Genomic DNA, 23,199 nt, shown 5'->3' on the forward strand with positions numbered 1-23,199 from the left:
GTGACCCTCTTTCCTGATTTCCCCACATTCGGCTCCCTCTTTATCTACATTTTCAAACTCCATTAACACAATTATTCTGTCCTACTAGCTAACACTGGGGACTATAGCAAGTTGTAAGAAAACTACACTACCCAAGAGGCCCTTTGTGTAAGGAAAAGGGAAAAAAAAAAGTCTGAATAAACAAACCTCACATCATGTGAGCTTCCGCTTACAGGCGTCTCTTCTGGGCCATCAAAGCTTTTCACAACTATAAAGTCAGCTGCTCAAAATTCATACGGTAAAAGCAAAGCATCAGTGTGAATACGGCAAGAATACAGAGCAAGAAGATAAAAGGCAAAAAATAAAACCATATTTCCTGAGGGGTTCCTGGTAATTATAGCTTTCACTTTGAATAGGCCACCTCACAGCTGTTTCCCCCACAGTCCACCTTCTGCCGACACACTCACGAAAACATTTAGGTAAAGATCTTCTCTCCATCTTTATATACATTAGGTTAAGGTATCTTAATCCTTTCTGTGGGGAACAAGGTGGAAGCGAAGTCGATACTCCAGCTTGGCTGTTGGTGATTGATAATAATTATGGTGGTGAAGGCAGACGCTTCCGTATTTGTAATTGAGTTGTAATTAGTAAACTGGAGATTATTAGCTTGTAACACTAATGAACTTTGGGGGCCAGCACAGACTTCGGTTAGATGAGGTGACCGAGTGAGACAGTCGGCACCGTGGCCCGCCACAGTTTGAATCAGTCATATTTGTTGGCAGCTGCTGACAGAAAACACTGGTGAAAAGCAGCAGAGCACAAACGACAGCGCTCCTAACCACACAGACATCTTCCACTTGAGCTGCCATGACAGGCTCATTACAACTTGGATAAAGAAATATTAAGTGCGAGTGTGAAGTTCTGTGCAGTAGCTAAAAATATCTGCTCCAGGCACTTATTACTTGTGCGCCCAATCAGGTAGAAAGAAAATAATATATCTGTCATGCAACTTGTGGGCATTATTATCGACCTTGTGTGGGTTTGAAGGACAGAAACATCTGAGGTAAGTTGCAAATAATTGCACATAACTGCATTTTGAATCACAGCTCATTATGAGGCCACCAGCAGGTTTGATCTGAGCTCTTCTCCACTATAATTCCCGGGGATTCTTGCTCATCATGACACAGCACTGAAAGACGAAATGCAAATCAGCACATCAGCAAAAGCCAAATGAGGCACCTCGCCATTGACATCTAAATGACATGGCTCGGGCCCAGGATAACATAAATATACTAAAAGTTGAAAACAGAACACATGGGGAGAAATATGACAATCAGAAATGAGGCACTGGTATATACAAGAATTCAGAGGAATGGACTGCGTAGGTGTGGAACAAGAAAGAAGGGATGGAGTGGAAAAAACTAAAAAGATAAGGTGAACAGTGAGTTGAGAAAGACAATAAAAAGGGTGAAAAAAGAAACAGAAGTCTGTTAAGTGGGCACCAGTGTGGAAAGCTGCCCTTCTGCGAGTGGATAGTTGATGGTGCCAGGACGATTTAAGGCTGGCTAAGTATATCTCTTGTGCCTTGAAGTCTGTGTTCAAGTCTCAGGTTAGCGCATGAGAGAGGATCTAAATGTGTGTTTTTTTTAAAAAGTCACTTTCTTTGTACACAGAACCTTCCAACAGGACATTTGGCAAACATTCATTATCTCTTGTTTGCCAAAGTGAACAGCATTGTCATTCTTAAGCGTTTATAACTGGATGGAAAATTGTTTTCTCGTGCATCCCGATGCCTTTTCCCCTCTACACTTTTACTGTCAGAGAAAATGACACAAATGCTCCATTTTACACTGAAGTAAAGAGATACAAATTTTCTTCATCTCAATGACAGCAGTTGCCAACAGGGGCAATCAGACCAAATGACACATCGCTCTAAATATTGCTACCAAAGGCAACCATAACGTGGCTGTTCAGCTTTACTGCTCATTAATGATACTAATTTGATGAAAACATGTACAGCTGGCTTCTTCTACGAACTGTGGCCAAATTTACCTAACAGTCAGAGCACAGCAGTACACAAACACCTCTTTGTTACCACAGAAGCGTGCACAATGTCGAGCTCTATAGCTGAATTTAAAATGTCAGAACAGTGATAGAGTCCGAGAACAGACAGCTACAAAGATAATCTAAATATAAAAGCTTAATAAAAACACATGAGCAGATGGACTACACATGATATGCCATATGCATGTGACAGATTACACTATGAGATTAAAATCTCTTGATTACGCACATCCAGTATGTTATGAGGGTGAATATTAACAGTTGTTAACAGTTTAAAATATTTACAGCTGTTCTGATTCAGGTTAGTCTGTCGCTTTGGATCATTTTCATATTATATGAATTGGTGCTTTATTTTCCAAGGACATCAGTGGGTAAGTTCTTTATTAAGAACTTTCTATTGATCATAATTAGGCTCAGTATCTTCCATCTGATTTTCCCATTTCCTCTTTCTCGCCTTCCTTTAAAGTGGAACTAGAGATTTAAGATGAAGCAGCTGGTATATGATCATCATTTCACCTACACTTTCACAATGTTTATACCTTTTCATGACACTGCTATACAGCAGATGTGATAGCTGTCCATATGGTGTGCATAGTGAGCATCTACTAAAGAAGGGCTTAAGGCAGAGAGGTATTTGAAAAAAGAAATAAAGACCCAAATGGATGAATTTTCCTTCCTGCTTTTGCTCTATTGCGACACTGCCATCCTCAAAGACTGGTGTTAACCTTCCGTGCACTTATGACTGACTATTAATGGTTGCTGAAGTGCCAGTGAACATCACAGCCCATCTGTTACGTAATGCACTAGAGTACAGATTACAATGACCGTGTTCCAATGCCCAGGCATGGATAATGACTAAAGAACAGAGACAAAATGGAACAGATAGAAAGGACAAAAGTCATTTTTACAAGGAGGCTGATAGTCTAGCTGCATGAAAAGGCAGAAGGGAGGAGTAAAAGAGCACAGAGTGCAAAGCAAGAATGCTTGGATACTACACTACTGAGCTTTGGGAGAATTTCTATATAGGGGAAGAATGATCCAGAGGTCCCCAAGAAGTTGTACTTTAGTACATTTTTTTGGCTCTATTGCACCTTCAAGATAACGTTTTCTGTTGTCGTGCTAGCAGCAGGCACAGTTGAGCTCATGAATCTCCCAGCCACAATGCACCTTGCACACAAATTACTCTCCATCAACAGTCCAAGTTCACTGCAGCAAAATGTAAAGTAAGGTGAACACATTCATCCTGAGCAGCCTACAAGAAAGAGGGAAATGGGAACTGTACAACAGTTTGACTTTGAGCAGCTTTGATTTGTGATTAAAACTATAAAAACTAATGGTTCTCTTTCAGGCTAAAACTCATTCGTATTTTAATTATCAATTCATTTCCACAATATTTGGTTACTTAACACGTTATTCTTTTTGGCTAAAAAACAAAACAAATGGCCAACCAAAGACATTTAATCAATTGTTGATTTTCTGTCACCCAACAAACCGATAGATGCTCATCATTTCTAATAATGCTATAAAGAGCAGAACAACAAACAGAAGTCTAGCAAATAAGCCCACATATAGTGTGACTCAGACGCACAATTCACCACGTTTAGATGTTTCAGAGGTCGTCTGATCCTACTCGAGTTTGTTTTGTGGAAGATGGCTTTGAGCTTGGAAGCCGACTTGATGGGTGGAATTATCAACAAGAAAGCTGTAGAGCTTTACTTAACACACACTTGTAAACACTTTGGCAACACTGCTGCTTGTTAGGCTTTCTCCACATCAAAATATTTGTCTGAAGCCAGCACAGAAGAGGCAAATGCATGTGGAGGCACAGCTGTTGCATACTAAAGAGGAACTGTTTGATCCAACAAAACCTAAATCTGTGGAGTCTATAAGCCTATTAGTTGAACTGCTGGGAGGTTTTAATCACCGTCCTTTGTCTAAAGGGACCATTAACCAGAGACTGCATTACGGCTGCTGGCTATTCTTGGGAGGTCAGAGTTCAAAACACTCTCACAACGATGCACAGTGCTTTATTGACTAAGGCGGGATGGGAGAGTAAATAAATTGTTTGAAACACTGCGTTGACAAGTCTCTTCTTCCCAGTAGCTTCTAATTTAGATTAATATAGAATCTGATTATATTTATGAGCGATTACACTCTGGTGGACACATTACTCTGTTCCTTTGTGAGCTTTAATTTTGAAATAAATAAGAGTGACTAATATTGCGCTTGTGCAGAAGGAGTAATTGCAGCAGGAATAAATATCCTCCATGTTTCTTTATCTTTCATGTACAGAGTGGCTTTGAGTCTACGAGGAGAATTAGCATAATGAGAGAAAAGCACATGAGTGATGCTTTGTGGTTTGACAAAATGGCCACCGTCTGAGGCAAAGTGTAGGTGTTTTAATGTGTATTGCGAGACTTGCGTTTGACAAGTGAGATGAGATAAGCATTAAGTCCTTTGTGCCACAGTGTTTACATTTAGAAAATCTGCAGCCTTCCAGTGTAGTACTAGCTTTCATGTATCGAGAAATTCTCCATGACAAACTAGCACCAAAACGTGGTGATTACTTAACTGCTAGGAAGCAAAAGACCTCGTAATGTGAAATAATATGCAATCGGGTCATTCGCCAGTGAGAACGCCAAACATTCACTGTGTATCTAAAACTGCAGTCCAACAAACTTGCACTATTGTCAACAGTGAACAATGCTGAGATCCAAATTCAGTGACATCATATTTCTCTCGCTGACTTGTTTCCTGGGAGGCAGTCCATAACTGTTAATTCATCTTAAGCAAAAACACACAATTCACATCTCACCCAAACCACAAACTATGAATAACTGTCGGCCGCTGTTTGCAAAGTTGAACTGCATTGAAACAATTAAAGATGGGCAGCAAGGACTAGTTTTAAACAGGCACAGGGGCTAAATTATTTAAGACTGTATTATTGAAAAGTGGTTCAGATGTCAGCCATGGAGAAATGATGATGCGTTTTTGCTATTCCCAATCTTGAATGGTTCTAGCTTTTTTAGAGAGGTGAAGGCGGCTTTCGGTTTCACATGCTGCGGGATTTTACAGCAGGAAGAAACAAACATTTAAACTTTACTGGCAAAACAAGCAGCCTGTTGAAACACCTAGTGAATTACATCCAGGTGGATAAACGCAGTTTTCAACTGCCTACCTCATTGAATATGGGTAACTAAAATTAAAAGGAACCATTAGTCAGCTGATTATTTGGCTAGAAGTATTTTCAGAAATTCAAATGTGAAAAGGTCAGAGTATCATTCAGCGCGTCAGCTCACTGCACACAAACAGAGGCGGATTTAACTTTTTGATTTCAAACAAAGCTCTTTCAGGTTCTCTCTGTTTAACACATCATGAATGTCTTATTTTCCACAAGAAGAAAAAAAAGTCTAAAAACAAAACACAAACTCAACCCAAACATTACAGTAGTGGAACTGATAAAAGCAGCAGTACTATAAATCTTAACGCTACCTATAAATATCAGCTATGTAATTACACGACTACCACATCTATGGCCCTGTTGAGACCAGAAGACTAATTAACTTAGACTGAGAATAGGTCTGGTTGCCTAAACATAACAGCAGCCAATTCACCAAGGGAGAGAAGCAGCATGGAAACAACAGAAACAACAAGGAATTTGTTTTTTTTTTAATCTAACAGTGAGAGCTTGCGTCACCAGCATCACATCTCCTCTCCTCACTTACCATCTTCTGCAGATGCTTCTCCTTACGGACATCCACCATGACTAAGCCCTCTTTGACCAAGCCGAGGCCCACGTCGTCCTTGGTGTCCCCAAACTGTATTGTGACGTGTGGGCAGGTGGCACCCGAGTACTCCACATTCAACAGGCACTGGCTGTTCTGGATGTCTCGCACCACGCAGTCCACCACATCAGCACGGGCGTCCTCCTGAAGAAGCGAGAAGATTTTAAGAAAAGATGAGGAAGGAATGGAAGGTGGTGCAAGAGGGAAACAATTGGGTAGAAATGGATGTTGGATTAAAGAGTGAAAAAATGAAAATTGAGTTGATAATAGAAGAAATGAATAAGAGGGGACAGAGAAAATAAAAGAAAAAAAGATGAAAGAGATAATTAAGTAGGTTATCACTACTGATAGCTCACAAATGCAATCTAGAGACTGATTGAAGCAGTGTAGATGTGCACCAGCCAAACTGTAACATCATTCTGTTGGAAACAAACACTGGTAAATGGGGGGGGAAAACCCTACTGGACAATAATAACACCACCTCATTCATGTCAGTTATACAAATGACAGTTATCTACTCAACCAGCTGAAGAGGCTTTAGTCTGTCTGAAGCATCTACGGTTAGACTCCTATTGAACCTTCTCCTCATCTAGATCAGTCGTCTTCTCCTTTCTTCTTATTCCTCAGGTAGTTACCTCTTCTAATTCCTAACCTTCTCAAATGTGAAAGGCCAGCATTTGTTTGAACATATGGTAGAGAAGGAGGTGGAACAGCTGCAGATCAATCCTGACCTCACGTCCTCCAGCAATCGGGGTGGGGGGGAAAAAAAAAAAAAGGAGCCACAACTTCAAAGGCAAGAAGACACTTAGAAACAAAAATCAGTCCCTGGCTATCATCCATCTCTCCCCTACTCCATCCATCTCTTCGCTTCCCTTCTTTCTCGCCCTGGTCTTGTCTCCATGGCAACCCCCTTCGAACTAGCCGCCCTTGGGTTATGTGCGTGTGTGTGAGTGTGTGCGTGTGTGTGAGCAGGGAAGCTTGTTCTAGGCACAAAACTAAGGGCCTTTTTTGTCCCCGCTCTCCCCCTGGCCAACTTGTCACAGGCGCTGCAGGGAAGCTCGAGGCAACATTGAGAGAGGGGAAAAGAGGAAGAGCGAGTCAGTGTGTGTCAGAAAGTAAGAGAGTGAGGGAGATAAGAGAGACAGCTGATACAGGAGGAAAGGGAAAAACGCAGAGAGAGACTACTATAGAAGAGGAATTGCACTGACACTCGTGAAGAGACGATACAAAATTAATGAGTGCCTTTCAGTGACCCGCTCTCATCCACTGTGTGTAGAACAGACATTTCTGAAGCACTTGAGGGCAACAATGTTTGCATTTGCACCTCAGCTTACATTCGGATACCAAAACACTTCTTTTTTAAAATGACTTGCTTTGAGCGATATTAAAATGCTATGAAGAAAATGTAATTTTTAATAAAAACAAAAATTATTTGTCTTCTTTGCGAAAATTTTTTGAAGCAAATTTTGAAAAGAATAAAATAGATGCGTAGTGTCAGCAGGTGTTCTACAGTTTTGTCTAATGAGCTTTGCTTTGGAATTTTAGCTCCCCCCCCCCAAAAAAAGAAAAAGTGTATTTTTTCCACCGCTTAATTTGCACATCTGTTAATGGGAAGAGATCGATAGCAGTCCAGTGTAAGCGATGCAGTTTAGTACGTGATTGAGTAATTGGATGGAATAGTAGGCTTGTTTATAAGCCACTACCATTAGAAAGTGGCTATTTTGGTTGGAGTGCTTCTTTCTGGCATTTGTTAAAAGAAATAACTTGGGTGTTCATCTTTTCTACAAGAACAGTCTTAGCAAAAAAAGTTTTAATTAGCTGAAAAGGCAAACTAAAGAAAATGGCAAGGCAGCTGAGAGTTCATGATGCACACAAGAAAACTGGATTAATTACTGATAAATGTGTGGTAGATGCTGCTGGAGTGAGATGTCATGGAAATAACACGCTGTGCCTCTTTCCAAATAAAAACTTTAAGTTAGAAGTGTTATTCCTTCATAACAGCAGAACAGTGAGAGTGTACCTTGGCATTTCCCCCCCTACAAAGATATTTTCGCTATATGAAAAGGCATTAGGAGGCAGGAGAATGATCTTATGCTACTGGCAGAACTGTGTTAAGAAAGATCAGAATCAGAATCAGAATACTTTATTGATCCCTGGGGAAATTATTTTTTGTTATTTTTTGATATACGACTGACAATGAATGACTCGGGATGGTGAACATCTTGTGTAAAGGTGTCAGGTTGCAGATTGCAAGACAAAGGCAGCAAGCTTTTTTCAAGTGCAGCAGCAAAGGTGTGGTACAAAAGGGGTTGTGGGCTGTCACGTGCTGTCAGTTTGAGTGACGTAGTAAAAGGCTTCAGAAAAAACAGATGGCGGACACAAGAGAAGAGGAAAATGAAAAGAGAAATAGGAAAGAACAGATGCAGACTGACAGAGAGGGGTAAGGTGCATGTCAACCTCCAACATGTGGTTTAGCTTTGTGCGCGTATGTGTGTGTGTCTGCAGGCTGTAAGGTGTAGGTGATGCCTCTGTCCCCTGGGCTGGATCAACAGATGGGCCACTTCATCACTGACTCATGAGACAGGTGACAGCATGCACCCTGGTACCACCTGCTTGTGAACACATGCACTTTTTCTTCTTTTTCTTCCTTTTTAGTGAAAGTGATTCTGTTTTCACATCCAACGATATATTAGGTTACGCTTAAATATTGACGATGCCAGGGATATTAAACAAATTTGATACTGTAGGCCACGTCCAGCCCACAGTATAAACAAGTTTAACTACAAATTTAATCCCTGACAAATTTTAATATATATGAAAAAAAAAAAAATCAATTTCACACAACGTCTGTTTTTAAAAATTTCTAAATGGAAAAAAATGTTGTTTTGAGCTTTAATTGTGAGGAATAAATATGTGACATGACAAAAAAGAATCTGTTAGCTCATTGCACAGACCGTCCTGTCATTGTATAATCTCTTTTTCTTTCTTTCTTTATTTCTGTGAACATTTTTTTTCATCATTTATCTATTATGAGGTTACTTTGGTGAGAGGTCTTCATCAGCAGGAAAAGCTCTAAAACTTTACATTTTAGACTTATTTATAAACTTATTGTAAACTGTATTTTTATCAGATGTCCACTGGGCCAGACTAGACTATTTGGTGGGTTGATTTTCGCCCCCGGGCCTTATGTTTGACATCCCTGTGCCAATCTATCCAGTGGTTTTTAAAGGGGGTGCCGATGTGGATTTGATTGATACTCTGCTATGTTTCCTCACATTCACAAGCCCATTAAAAATACTTTACGCTACATTTTCAAACATAATGATATCAAATTTGCAATTTGACTGTATAACGCAACAGGCTGTCTCACTGATGCACAAAACAAAACAGTTCCTTCAAAGGGTTGCCATGTTTTAGAATAAATGGAGCCTCTTTTGCTTACACTGTTAAGTGCATTTGATAATCTGCGATGCACTATTAAATGCAAATGCATTTAATAGTGCATCGCAGACTACAGCCTCTAAACTGACCGTAAAAATGATTCCACAGCCGTCCTAAACATTTAGACTCTGTTTACTGTAAATGTGTGTGATCATATTATTTTGTGAAAACACGCAAATGCTCCGCACACCGAGTTAAGTGAAATCCAAACCCTGTAAACACTCACTCGAATGCGCCAATCGGGCACATATCAAACGAAAACATGCTTCTGTTTTATTTCTATTCGGGATGCTGCTCGCTCAAAACGCTACCAATCGGTTGACCCCCCATGACACGCGCAAAACACAGTCACTCACACACATACTGAGACATAAACACACACCAGTGGTCACTGGAGGTTGAGAAAACACACTCAGATGTAAACAAGAAGATTAGTGCCGTGGAGGAAAAAAAATGCACTGGTGCTCTGCTATCAGATGGTCAGATGGACGTCCAAGTACACAAACACACAAAGCAACTGGAAGGCTTTTAATCGCTCTGTAACATGAGAAAGTTCGGGCTGCTGAAGCAGCGTGTATATCGAAATCCATCCTATCAAACTGTTAATAAAACCATGTCTGGGCACCCAATTATATTCAAATCTGGTGCAAACAAGTAAATCAATGACTTGGTGTTTGTCATTGTTGTGTCTGCTTTGTACAATATGCATTATGTATGAGCATAATTTTCACTAACACTCGCCTGGAATGACAACTCAACCCCGTCTGTCAGTTGCAGACTTATCGCCCCGTGTGATAAGTGAAACTCAAACAGTTGTCATGTCTTGCCAGGAAAGTCGACTTTCAAACGCTGGCAGAAAATGAGACTGAAGAAGCCGATATCTCAAAGTTAATTTTGAAGCTTTCAGCTGCGACACATATCTCAGCTCTGCGCGCGTGCTCGTCTGTGCACTTACGTCCTGGGGGACCTGGATGAAGGCGAAGGTATACTCGGTGGCCTGTACTGGCAGGGTCCTGGTGCTGAAGGCCGGAGGTATGGGAGCCAGACGGGTGGATGACACAACTTCCCTCTGAATATGAAAGAAGGACAAAAATAACAATCAATACAAAACAAGTTCATTACAAGCTGCCCCATCAATTGCAATCACATAAAAATGGAGTTTGTTTTATTTCCATTTTTTAAGAAATTAGGTCAGTTACAGGATCAGTGAAGCCTCAATGGTATTTCCAAACAGTACAGATTTTAAACCTTAAAGCAGGGCTTCAAAGGATAGTTGCAGATTTCTGTCAGAATCTATAAATAAAATGTTCACGTTTCTCCAACGTTGTCTTCCCAGCAGTTTCACTGACATCTACGCTGGATGGCCAGGAAGCGTTCGCGATGTCTTCTCGGGCACTTCTCCAGAGCTGATAATTGGCGTCTGTCTTGTGTCAGTGACGTAAAAGACGGATTTAATGCGACTTGACCGTTCAAACAGCAGCCGCTTTCTAAAACATCGGATATGTATCGGATTCAGTACCACATACGAAAGTGACCCATATCGGATTTGTGCCGTTCACACTGTCATACCATGATTGGATATGGGTCACATAGGGTCAAAATGTAGCGTGAACGTAGCTTAAACTAGATTTGCTCTCTAGTTTAGCTACGAGCTAAGAGTAAAGAAAGCAATACATGTCAAATTGATTGTCACCAACAAATGCTTCCAACACCAAATCACAAAAATGAATCTTTAAAGTGCCTATGATAGGCATTTCAGGTTGAATTCATTTGTTTTGCACTGACATTACATGGGACCTGCTGTATTCATTCCCAAAACCAGATTTTCTATTCTTGAACTCGACTCTAAGCTACTATAGTGGAGTATTGTAAAACAAGCCATTTTACCTCTGTTCCCCTTGCCTTTAAACCAGCTTTCCCCTAATTGGCTAGCCTTCAGAAACAAAAGGTTTGAAGAGTGGGTCGGTGGGGCCAGAGCTGTGCGTGGGAGATCTTTATTAAGTGCATTTGCTCTCACTGACATCATCCAAAGCAAAAAGTAATAATAAGTTGTCTGAAGCCTGAGGTTTTGGCTCACAGTGACTGCTTGTAGATTATTTAAAAACTTTGGCCATGTTTAATATGAACATCCACTAATGTAACAATACATCTATGACAGAAAGCAAGTACAATAGGTCCCCTTTAAAATGTCACAGAAAAGTCCATAAAAACAACAGTTTTATGCATGTTCACAATACCGATTGTTAGTTCAGTGCTGTGCTTTGACTTGGCTCCCAGATCTTTTTAAAAAATGTATAAAAATTAAAAGTATGCACTGTATGTCAATGTTATGAAGCACTAAACTTGATATATCAACACAGGTAGGGCACACGTGAGCAATAACCAATCACTGATCACCACAGGCTACACTGTGGTGGAAAGTCAGACAAATATGGCCGTTAGAAGTGGGGAGTTAATTTAATGACCCCCATATCTTAGGCTAATGTGTTCACTGGTCTGTACAGTCTAGACAGAGAAAACCTTGAACATTTATTATGGCTAAAATGTTAAGATTTATCGCCGCCATATTCTGGTTTGACAGCACTTTGAACGCGGGCTTTAAAAATGAAATGCCAAAAGTGTTCTGCTGTGTTTTCTAATGATCACATAATAATTCAGGTACTGACCTGTTCCCGAGCGAGGTTGCAACATTATCAGCTAATAGCCTGAGCCATAAAAATCAAGGCCAGATTGACCCAAACTGAAATGACGCAAAACTACAAAGAATGAGGTACACAGCAGCTTGATTTTTTTCCCCTTTCTGTGTGCCGGGTCAGCCTCGGAGAATCACACTTTCAGCAACATGCCAGGATGCATCACATCTGCCAACCAAACCTCGATGTGTCCCCTGCTCTGAGGTCAGTCACACACTGTGCCGCTCCACTGCATCATGGGAAAACTCCGCAGGGTGGTCGCGGGGGTGGGGGTTGGCTGAATGAGCCACTTGGTGGTATGGTGATGCGAAAGCATGTGTACGCACGTGGGCAGAGACGCAATTGTAACGCGTATGTGAGGATGTAGTGCCTTCGTCATCACGGAGTCACTGAAGGAGAATCCTCAGAGAGGGGGGCAGCTCTGTTTTTGTCATAGTTACAGAATGAATAAAAGCAGTCTGCTTCAGTCACATCAAAAGAAAAACTCCAGCTGAATAAATATGGGAACAAGCAAACAACTGGTGACTGAATAGATGGATAATAATGGGAAAAAAAATCCCTCTTCAGTTACTAAACTCCTTCTGGCTGTTGGGTTTGGCCAGGAAAAAGCACTGCTACTGTGCATATGTTTTGAGCCCTGAACACCAGCACTTTGTTTTATATTCTAATGATGATAATCCATCATTAAGGGACAAAGACAAGAATGTACACGTCAGTCAAATTCATCGTCACAAAGTTACTCACGTTGCCATAGTCAATGTAGAAGACATGGACCTTTGCCGGTGACTCAACTTTCTCCACTCTGGCTCTGTACCTGTAACAGCAAAAAAAAAAAATAATAATTGAGAGAGAGACAGAGGGAAGGGGTAGCGGGGAGCAGAGAGAGAGAGAGTATACAGCACAGGGGAAACAGATGAAGACAGAGGGCACAAGAGGAAAAGGAGATGAGTAAATGATTCTGTGCTTATTTCCCTGGGGAGAATGTGTTGGAGGATCTGTCTGTTGTGATCGGAGGAGAGGAGTGGAAGAGGAGGCGGGGTGAGGTGGGACAAAGGGGATCTATCAGGACATAGCAGGGCTGTGCGAATTGCACGGGGGGCTCCATGCAATAAAAGAGAGAAATTTAAACCTATTTTTGCCTTGTAGCAAATAACGTCAGTGCATTAGTGCTAATCAAAAAACCCAGCAGTTTCACTTTGTAACGGTTATATTTTCAAGCGTATCCGACAATCTGAATGAAAATAAACTTGTTATTACAAGGACATACTAATCAGGGTTAAATTAAAGGGGGAAAAAAAAGCCTTGAAAACAAAACAACAAAATGCCTCAACAGTGGCTAAATCCTTCCTGTGAATTCTTCAATTCATACAGACGCAACATAAGAACTTGTTTTCCCTCACACTTGTGTCGTTTCATCTGACCATCGCTGACTCTTAACTTTAACAAATGAGCGTGAGGAAGAAAAATTGGCTGCACACCAAGGACAGCAGGAAAAAGTCAAATAATTAGGTCCACATGGGCAAAGACAGAAACGAGAGCACAAAGTTAAAACTGAATAAGTGATTAACAGGAAGACAACAGCAATGGGCACAAAGAACAGGAATGAGAAGAGCAAAAGACAAAGTGACGAGTGACTAATGAACAGTTTTTCTTATTCGCTCTTTTTTCCCACAATTCACTTTGACTCTGTGGTATTCCGAGAGGCCTTGTAAGGCGACAAATTTCTAATTACTCCCCGAATGAAAGGAGGACATTCCGCATGCATCACAAAATACTTCGATACGGATACAGAGAACAATGAATGTAATTAGCTTGCTGATAAATAATAAAAAATGACAAAGATATCAGATATTTTCCACCTAAAGTGGGGTTCCTGACAGACTTTTTTCCACAAAAAACAGGTTAAAGAAGTGAAAGGTTTACAGCAGATGGTTTGCTATAAATTTGAGCCCTGCCCCGAAAAAACAGGACAGGAAGATGGAAGGAGGGATGGAAGAACGAAAGGACAGCACCTGGGTTGGGGGAACATTTGGTTTTTAATCAGTTTTGTGGTCTTTTTTCACCGTCACCTTCTTGACAGACTCCCTCTCCCTCCCTCGATCACTGTGACTTCTATCTGTCCCATAACCATCTGTAAACTACGAACATCCAGTGAGGAGATGATGAAGAAGTGTGTATGTGAGCTACTGTCAAGCTACTGCTGATTCTGAAGGGCCAAAGCAGTGGCATTGAACTAATTACACCCTGTGGGTGTCTGCAGTCGACACAGGCTTAAATAGAGACAAGGTAAAAATGAAATGTCAGGTGTTCCTGTGAGGGAAATAACTACAGTGTGCAAGCACATATTGTACCTCACAAAAATGTATAAAATAAATGTTTAGTTTCGAGTTTCTTCCCTCAGCTGATAAATCACGCGCCACCATCAAGTTCTTTTTTTCTTCCCTCGGGGCATCTGTTGATACCGAGTATTGTGGTAAAATCCATCAATAAGTTGGCCATCCATTGTATTATGTGATGACACTGATGAAGAAACCAGATACCATCAATCACATCAGCTGACACCTGATCCACATAATAAGGTCAGTGTCACTCCTGACCGGTGCTGTCAAAATTGGGTGATTATTCATTGAGAAAAGAAAACCTGCACCGATCGAACTATTTATACATGCACTGCATCATTCATATCACTGCCTAGAAAACTGAATGTAATGTTTTTTATAATACTGAAGAACAGCAGCTAATAACCCTTGTGTCAAAGGAGAGACGTCTTAATCCTTCCTGTTTGTCATAAGATGACCTGACAATGTTGATAAGGTTGCTATGAGGCTGCTAACATCAGAGGAACTATAACGCATGCTCACCATTCACCATCAGCAAACTTGGCTATGCAGTAGTCTCCCCGGCGTGGAGAGTAGGATCCTTCCACTGGTGGCTGGGCGGCGATTTCTGCTCTCATGGTCTCCATCAGATTCTCCAGCTGACTTCCTGATAGGAAATGCATGTGAGATAACAGGTGAGGACTGGAGTTCAACTTACAATTCCAAATGTAATTTGAGTTTTCTTCAAATTATACTCATTACATGCCAGTGGCCAGTTTTTAACATTGTTGTGGTTTCAATCTTTTCTCCATTTGCATTTCACCCGACTAAAAATGGGACTTTCCACTCTTGATGCAGCAGCAACTAAAAATATGTAACGTCTGTGTGTAAAATGGACCTAAAATTCATTCAAATCCTATACAGAGGTGCTGTGATTCCTCCCTTCAGCTGCTGGCAGTATGTGACTGATGGAGGGTGGATCCTGAGGCAGCGGCAGAAAATGAACACGTGTATCTTACCCCATGCAGGGCTCCTAAATAATTGTATGAATATGAATGAAATCAAGTCCGGCGCAGCTTTGTGAGGCATTATGATGCTTCTTGTGAGAGTGAGTATTTTTCTGTCGGCTTGTTTATTCCCTTCATAACCGAATGGTGCAACTTCTAATAATCATTTTCCTTTTTGTTATGAATAAATTAAAAGCATTCCTGCATGCTCGAGTACAATAAGATACTTCAGTTCAAGTTAAATTAAATCACTGCTTTAGAGAATGTACTTTATGCCTTGATTCATATAGACAGACACAATAGGTGTGCTCAAAAAGTTCTGAAAACACATAAGACTTTCAGAAATCTTGACCTCTGACCTTGACCTTGAGGTTACCAAAATTCAAACTTCCCTGAGATTTCTAGCAGAACAGATTCTGTATGAATCAGAAAAATAGATGGTATCAATTTGAAAATTGTACGTTGGCTTGTTCTCGAATTATCGCATTCACAAACTTGGGTGTCTGTGCCGCCTGCCTGGCACGACGACGACAATACCGCATCAGCCTTTTTACATTTGAGGAATACAAACAATCTGATTATGGTGGGTTCCAGTCTGCCATCCTATGCTCTGAATGCACTGAAAAAGCAGGAATTCTTTTGGCCTTTCAAATGCAATCTTTGCTTCCACTTCTTCAAAATGAAAATCAAGTTGAAGGATGGCCCTTTTTTGACATATTGGAGGTGAATCACAGAGGCAGAAGTGCAAGGGGACATGACTTCTACTGAGAGATCTAAAAATAATAGCCACGCTGAAACCCGTCCAGAGGTGCACAAGACGATGACCTTGAATGTAAGATTAGTCAAATTTAAATCAGGCTTATTTTTTTCAACACTTAAGCACGACTGGTGGCTCAGTGGGGGAAAAAAACAAAAAACAAAAACAAAACATTAACGCCTTCAGATACAGATACCAAAACAACCCAAAAACAACCTGCTTCTCTTGTTATGCCTTGACTCTGTTAGAGAAACAGAATTTTAAATTAAGCAAGCCAGCTCTCCCAGTGGGTCTTTATGGCCTATCAAGCCATTATATCATGCGAGGGAGACCTATTATGGTGGATTCACGGCGAGAATGGGGCTGTCGATATGGCGGGAGCTTGAGAAATCAGATTATGAGTCAGGGCTTCATGGATCCAATGACTGCAGTAAGTGGCAGCCTGATTTGCACCCATCAGTTGCAATTGGGGAGCTGATTGTGAACACCACTAAGTATGTGCATCTCCAAGAGAGCCACTTTTCTGGTGTTTGTGTATTATGTACAGTATATTTATTTGTGTATTGCAGAGCATGTTTACACAAGCATGTCTATTAGTGTTCGCAAGTGGCTGTGCGTCTTGTGTGTAGAGCTGTATGAAGAGTGTGGAAGCAATTACAGCAGCTAGTTTAGTAAAGTGGCCCATATAAATTTCCATGGTGGTATTTTTAGAGGCCATTTTCACTGATCTACCACCTGGAGGGGGTTTGTGGGCAGGAGCACCAGAATCATGTGCAATGGAGCATCTTTAAAAACATAAATTCATACAATGGGAAAGGAAACTGAGGCAAAAACAAAATTGCATTACACATACAGCACTGTGAAAATGTTGGAGGTTATTCAAGGAAAGCAGAGATGCTTTCGAAAATACTGCAAATAGCTTCCTTTCCTCCCCCCAATAAAAATCACGTAGTAAGCGGTAAACATAACATTCATATCAATATTTTGTGTGACAATACTGCATCTACGCATACACTTACTCCCAGTCTTACAATAGCAGATCCGGATATTTTTAAACCGCATGGATAGAAGAACCTAGCATGTCAGCCTTGGGTAGAAACCCAATTTCTCACCTTGTACATGTGTACTTTTATTTTACAGTATAACTGGGGTATTACAAAAACATGTTTTCTCCCACTAACCTGTTTTCTTGTGTGAAAATAAATGCAGTCAGCGTGTGCATGTATCTGCGTGCAAAATTAGTAGGTGCTGCTTATGCATGTTACTATCAAACAGCTTGGAGGCAGGCACTGCACGCACCTTTTTAAAAAAAAAAAAATTATTTTTATTTTTTTTTTTTACTTATGTACTGCTGCGAGTTGTCATTAACACCTAAAATTATTTATGCTTGTGGAGAACAAGAAAACACAAATAATGATGCTGTTTTTCCCACGGTTATCTGTGCCGAGACAGGCAGGCAAGCTGCAAACCAACAGCAGACAGGAAACCTTCATTTGCATGCTGTCAAACCTGGAGAAAAACACCAACGAGGGATACAAAGGGATTGTGGGAGTGTGTAAGAAAAGTTGGGAGCTCAGTTTGATTGTGAGGAGGGGGGGTGGGGGGCGGTCAAGGTGGGGGTGTCCGACACATCACTAGCCACCCACTGGTACAGCAATTGCTAATGAATGCAGCAGAGCGGTGGGGAAGAAGCATCAACACACCAAACAGACCCATCCTCAGCATTTTGTAGAGAAAGCAGTTTTTAGAAAACACATCAGATGAATTGCTTTCTAAACAACTTGCATCATATGGACCAAACACACACGCACGCACACAGGCGGGGTGGTTGCATCATTATACTCCAGCTTTACCACTGTGGCTTGGTGCAGAATAACTAATATTGCAGTGGACTACAGCTTCCACAGTCAGCCACCTCCTTGATTTATTAAGCAAATTAAAAAAGTTAGTGCGTGCGAATGTGTGTGCATTTAATTGAAAATGCTTTATTGATGTAAATGGTATTTACAATACCGAGCAACAGAATGGATTATTTACAGTTTGAACTGGAAGCTGGAGCTTATGAGACCACCATATCACAGATTTTAGCATGAGCATAATTATGCAGACTTCCTAAACAAATCTCACTCTGCAGGTGGGCCTTTTAGTGCCCATCACCTTTATTTCCTCGTGTACACTGCTGTTTGGTACAGTTTGAGCTAAGGGTTCTATTTTCCCTGATGTTTGGAAGAAGAAGAAAATTAACATATTCATATTCACCTCCTGATTCTTATCCTCTAGAAAGAGAATAATGAAGACTATAATACATCCTTATTTACCAGATGCATTTTCTTGCATCACAGTTGAGCTCCAGAACTTTCTTATCTCAGTCTCAACCTGATAGAGTTGCAAACTGACACCGACAGAGCACTCAATAATGTTCATTTCCACATCTGCAGACTGCAAGGTGTGTTCAATTTAGTATGCAGTGTGGGACTCGCGCATTATCATTATTCCGTGTTGGGATTTGAAGGTCTAATTAGGAGTGCAGAATTCTTGGATCTAAGTTCAGAAACACTCCATCCATATGTCCAGGTTTAAGTCTATGCTTGTCCATAGAAGAGCATCAGTGTACTGTCAAGGTGCAAATCACAACACCAATAATAACAAAAGCAACAACAACAACAACAACAAAATGCACATGGAAATAAGGTGGCTGTGCAAGGAATTACACACAAATACCTACAATTAGGTCTCCTCTGACTGCAATCAGTGTGGAAGAAAGCTAAAATGAACTTCACAAACTGCAGGTGAGCACTGACAGAAGTAATTTGCCATCTGGGGTGAATTGAATAAAAGCTTACGCAAGTGCGGAAATTCTGAATGAATAGGAAGAGTCGCATTAGCATGGAAGGACAGCGAGGAAACGCTGCATTACAGCACAAGATTCCCATTTTACGTTGGCATGAAGACAACTAAATATCTGCGTGCAGATTGGGTAAACCATGTCAAGCGTGAGTGCTCATTTTGCGTTGAATGGAGAGCCAAAGTGACGATCTAAAAAGCAGCCAAACCACTGACTGTGTCTTATGGCGGCCAATTTCTTTCTGTCTTCATCTCTTTATTCATCTGTTGTTTATTTCCCACCCCCTCCCTCGTTCTGTAATTTGTTTATTCACCGTTATGGATGCAGCTGTTTGTAAATCATATGTAATTACATTTTGAATGCCCACAGAATAGCGAGGGAACAATTAGGCTTTAAAACAAGAAAACAACCAAAAAGGTGAGCGAAAAAGAGAGAGGGGAGAGAGACTGACATGTTACAGGTTAGTTATGATCATATTTTATTTTTTTGTGCCACACGGTGTGTGAACAAAGGCGAGGGAAAACAAAAAACAAAAAAACAAACAAAAACAGCAAATCAAGTGCCCTTTCACTACGCATCCCAAGGCTCCACTGAATTCTATTAAGCTGTTTACAAAAGGCATTAAACCCACAGAATGGTAAATAATCACAATATGAAAGGAGCTCAGGCCAGGAGAGCAATGGCTACCTATGAAAGCCTTCCAATTTCCTGGTTTATAAGAATGACAAAATTAGGAGTCAAAGCCGAGAGCATCTATGAAAAGATAACTGCCAGGGAAATAACTGACTGGAGGAGATCCAGACACATAAACCTAGCTACAGCTCAGTCAGATTTATAAAAGCAAAATGGATGGTAAGATCTAGAGGAGACACACAATTACCCCAAAAGCCTTTTTCCCCCTCAGCATTCTCTTTTTTTTTTTTTTTACATCAGCATTCTCGCTCATGTTGAAAATGCTGCAGAACCTTTGTTGTGCCCCCTGCCTGGCTAGTCAAAGACTGTGTGGATACATGGATGGTACATCATCTACCATCTGAGAGATTCACAAACACTGAACGGAGCTTAGTTTGCGGTGTTAAATATGCATGAGGTTTGGACAGGCTTCATCCTCTCGGGGTAGAGGAATGGCTGTGTTTCAGGACATGCGAGCAACAATTTCAAGGTAAAAAGGCAGCAATGACAAACAACAAAACACAGCCTCAGTATACAGCGTACTGGCTTGGAAGGCCTGCAGTGAGAGCAAGCACACTGCAAAGCTGTTATGAGATCATTGGCCCCCGTGTTTGGTCAACAAAGAACCTGTAAGGCAATCACCTGCAGACAGTGTGTAAAAGAAAGGCAAAATAGGAAAAAGGCCATTTAATCCCCTTCCTGGCTGATCTTTAAAATATTCTGAGCATCTGCAGCATGTCGAAGGAGGTCAAGCTAGAAAAACAAATGATCGCCCCACCTGACAACTGCTGCTCCACTCCCTCTAGAACGGGATATGGATTATGTCTTGTGATACTCCACCAGCAATAACTCTCTTCCATTTTTCACTTCCTGCCAGACTGGAGTAGTTTTTTTGTTTGTTTTTTTTGAACGGCAAATTACCATTTCTGTAATTGGAAAAGCCATCACTGAGAGAGAAAGCATCTGTGGCTCTCTTTTTGCATCAGTCTCTTCTGTTCTTCTCTCTACCACCTGTCGAGTCTCATTGACTGCAGCTAATGCAGCTAATGCCTCCCCAAATGTGCACATATTTGCACATTTTTGCCCACATTTGGTAGAGTTGATGAGATCCAGATTTAGACCTGCAAGTGGCTCACCACTGTGAAAAGTCCCATTCTGCCATTCGGCTTTAGGTAATCGACCTCGAAGTTGACATTAGTGCAAATCGTGCTTACTATGAGTGTGGACAAACATGCTTATTTTCCACCTGAAAAGCAAATGCACCCCACCTCAAACCGACAGGTGAGCTGACCTTTTAGAAGCTAAGTTGCGCATCTGATTTAATAATGAATGCCTTGGGAGGCGGAAGATCATCTTGGCGGGACTTGACCTCTAAATATTGCATCTGCTGCAGTGGCAGGGAGCTGGAAAAGTGAAAAACAAGCCGCATCGGGTGCTTCTTCTCCTGCAACTTTCATTTCCTAGCTTGGTTACTTTGTTCAGTTTATGGTCGAATTGGACTACAACAAGGTCTTGTACACACTTCAGCTGAATTAAATATTAGACATAAAAAGGGAGGAGAACAGGGATACAGAGGCCACAGAAATAACTACTTTTCTTTTTTCAGAGTATGGTCCATTTTGTTTTAATGGCAAAACTCTAATTAGACTGAATTTGAAATTAAAGCTAGTATTGTATTGGAAACAAGTAGCTGAAGCTCAAACATAGTTGTAGTCACATACACTTAGTATAATTATAAAATCATTTACTTTGTAATTTTATTGAACCAAAAAAAGGTTTACTACAATCATTAATGTACCCATCAGAGTAATGCCTGAAAGTTGTTATTTTCCACTGCTAAATTTCTGCAATTTCTCTACTTCAAACTTTAATAAGACTGTTCAACAGAGAACTCATGCTTAACAAAAATTACTTTGTTAAATCTAATGCTTTGGGGGGGAAAACCCAAACAAACAGTATGATATGGCACTGGCACAGAAGTTAATTATCTTAACCCCTGGCTGACTCTGGCACACAGTGTTAAAATTAGACATTTCATCCAAAACACACACAAAAACCTTTTTCAGTGCACTCTTGCCTTTTTTTTTTTTTAGTAAGCTGTACTCTGTAGAGTAGTCATCACTTGGCTGCCTTGACATGACATCTAATTATGAGGCCACTCACCCTAATTCATATGAAACGCTATAGTAATTCTTATGTTCTCTTATTGAAATCAACACAGTGAATAAAAAGGGAACTAGCCCAAAAAAAATCTACTTGAACTAAAAAAAAAGCAATGGAAAAAATAATGAAATTCCATTTCAAAAAGCAGGAAAGGACTTGGTCTGAAGTCCAGCCAGACAGTGTTGTTCTGCCTGCATTGCTCCAACAGTAGCTGGGTCCAGCATCATTAGGTGATGAACAGCTGCTGTGTGTAAAAGGTAGAAGTGTGAATAATGTGGACGGAGTGGCACCTGGTTGGGGGGAACGACTCCACTCATTATGAGGCTGTATGGGTGCCAGGAAACAAGCGGTAGACAGGATGTACCGCCAACCGCGCTGCAGCTGAGGCTTGGGGTGAGCAGAAAATGTGTGTTTGTCGGTCGGGGCCAGGCCTAGCAGCCCAGTACCGTGGATGTGACAAGTGCGTTAAGGCCAAATCAGGGGGAGGTCACTAGCTAGGCAGAGACAAGTCTTTTGCCCAGTAACACAATCTGTGGCTTGGGAAAACCAATGCAGTAATATTAAACAGTGTGTCACAGATTAAACATCTATTCTACACAAGTTTACAAGACAGAATAAATGGTGTTGTGGCAGCTGTAAGCTGTATGTTCAGGTAGACCCCAGCTTATATAAGCACTGATTTGAAATAACTGTACGGTTCCTGGAATGTCACCTGCAACTTGGCAGCCCCTAAAACTGAGCTCGGTCTCTCCAACACTGCAGTGAAGCATGTGCAAATTTTTCACAGATCATCAGAACTGTCAGCTCTGCTGGATAAAACTCAAGTCAGCTTGCACTTCGTAAAAGGATACAGGTGGAAGACCCAGGTACAGAGTTTCTCCTTCTACCCAGTTCACAAAATCTAAGGAGGAGAACCTGATGACATCGAGTATGATGAGGATGTCATTCTCCCTGCTGCACAGGCGTCATGGTCAGTGGCAGTCCCATCAGTAAGCCGCCGTCTTTCCCAACACCCCATGAAGCCCGCCCACATGTAGTAGTGTAGCTGGGGCTCTATTTGAGTGTGGTTTGGAGAGATGAGACATTTCTGGGATAAACAGTTTGCCACAAAGTTACTGTCAAAGGTTTTAGGGCTGGTTGTGATTGTAGCCTCTTCCATGCCGTGCTCCAAGTCTGGCCAACTGATATGAGCCGATTCATCCACGGCCAAAGACACCGAGATCTAAAGAACCCATACTGGCCCAGTGTGCCACAATAAGCGAGAACTAGCTAGAAATGCCACACTTAGATGGACAGCTTCAGCTCTCTGGGTACCATAGTGCTGATATAGTGTTTGAGAGATGGCGTCATTTCATTGCAGTGCTCCGTTTTAGATGTGTTATGCATCCTACACCATTTGCTATATAGTGGTAAAACATTTTTCACTGCCGATGTGCGTTTGGCTTCAATTTTGGCTGGGCAAGTGGGCTTTGGAA

General features: G+C 41.1%; 1 protein-coding gene across 1 annotated transcript in view; it reads right to left on the reverse strand.

Moving 5' to 3' along the window:
- Window positions 1-23,199, reverse strand: part of snd1 (staphylococcal nuclease and tudor domain containing 1) — a 175,726-nt gene that overhangs the window by 10,001 nt on the left and 142,526 nt on the right. The window contains exons 19-22 of the mRNA XM_086269026.1: window positions 14,824-14,947; window positions 12,707-12,776; window positions 10,225-10,338; window positions 5,769-5,972 (exon numbers count right to left, since the gene is read on the reverse strand). Of these exons, the coding sequence (XP_086125152.1) occupies window positions 5,769-5,972; window positions 10,225-10,338; window positions 12,707-12,776; window positions 14,824-14,947 (512 nt within the window). The remainder of the gene's footprint in view (window positions 1-5,768; window positions 5,973-10,224; window positions 10,339-12,706; window positions 12,777-14,823; window positions 14,948-23,199) is intronic.

This window comes from Aulonocara sp. 'chitande type north' Nkhata Bay, linkage group LG17 (assembly GCF_057382095.1).
Source record: "Aulonocara sp. 'chitande type north' Nkhata Bay isolate Kocher_YH1m ecotype deep benthic linkage group LG17, A_spYH_male_GT1.1, whole genome shotgun sequence".
In the NCBI taxonomy this organism is placed as follows: domain Eukaryota; kingdom Metazoa; phylum Chordata; class Actinopteri; order Cichliformes; family Cichlidae; genus Aulonocara; species Aulonocara sp. 'chitande type north' Nkhata Bay.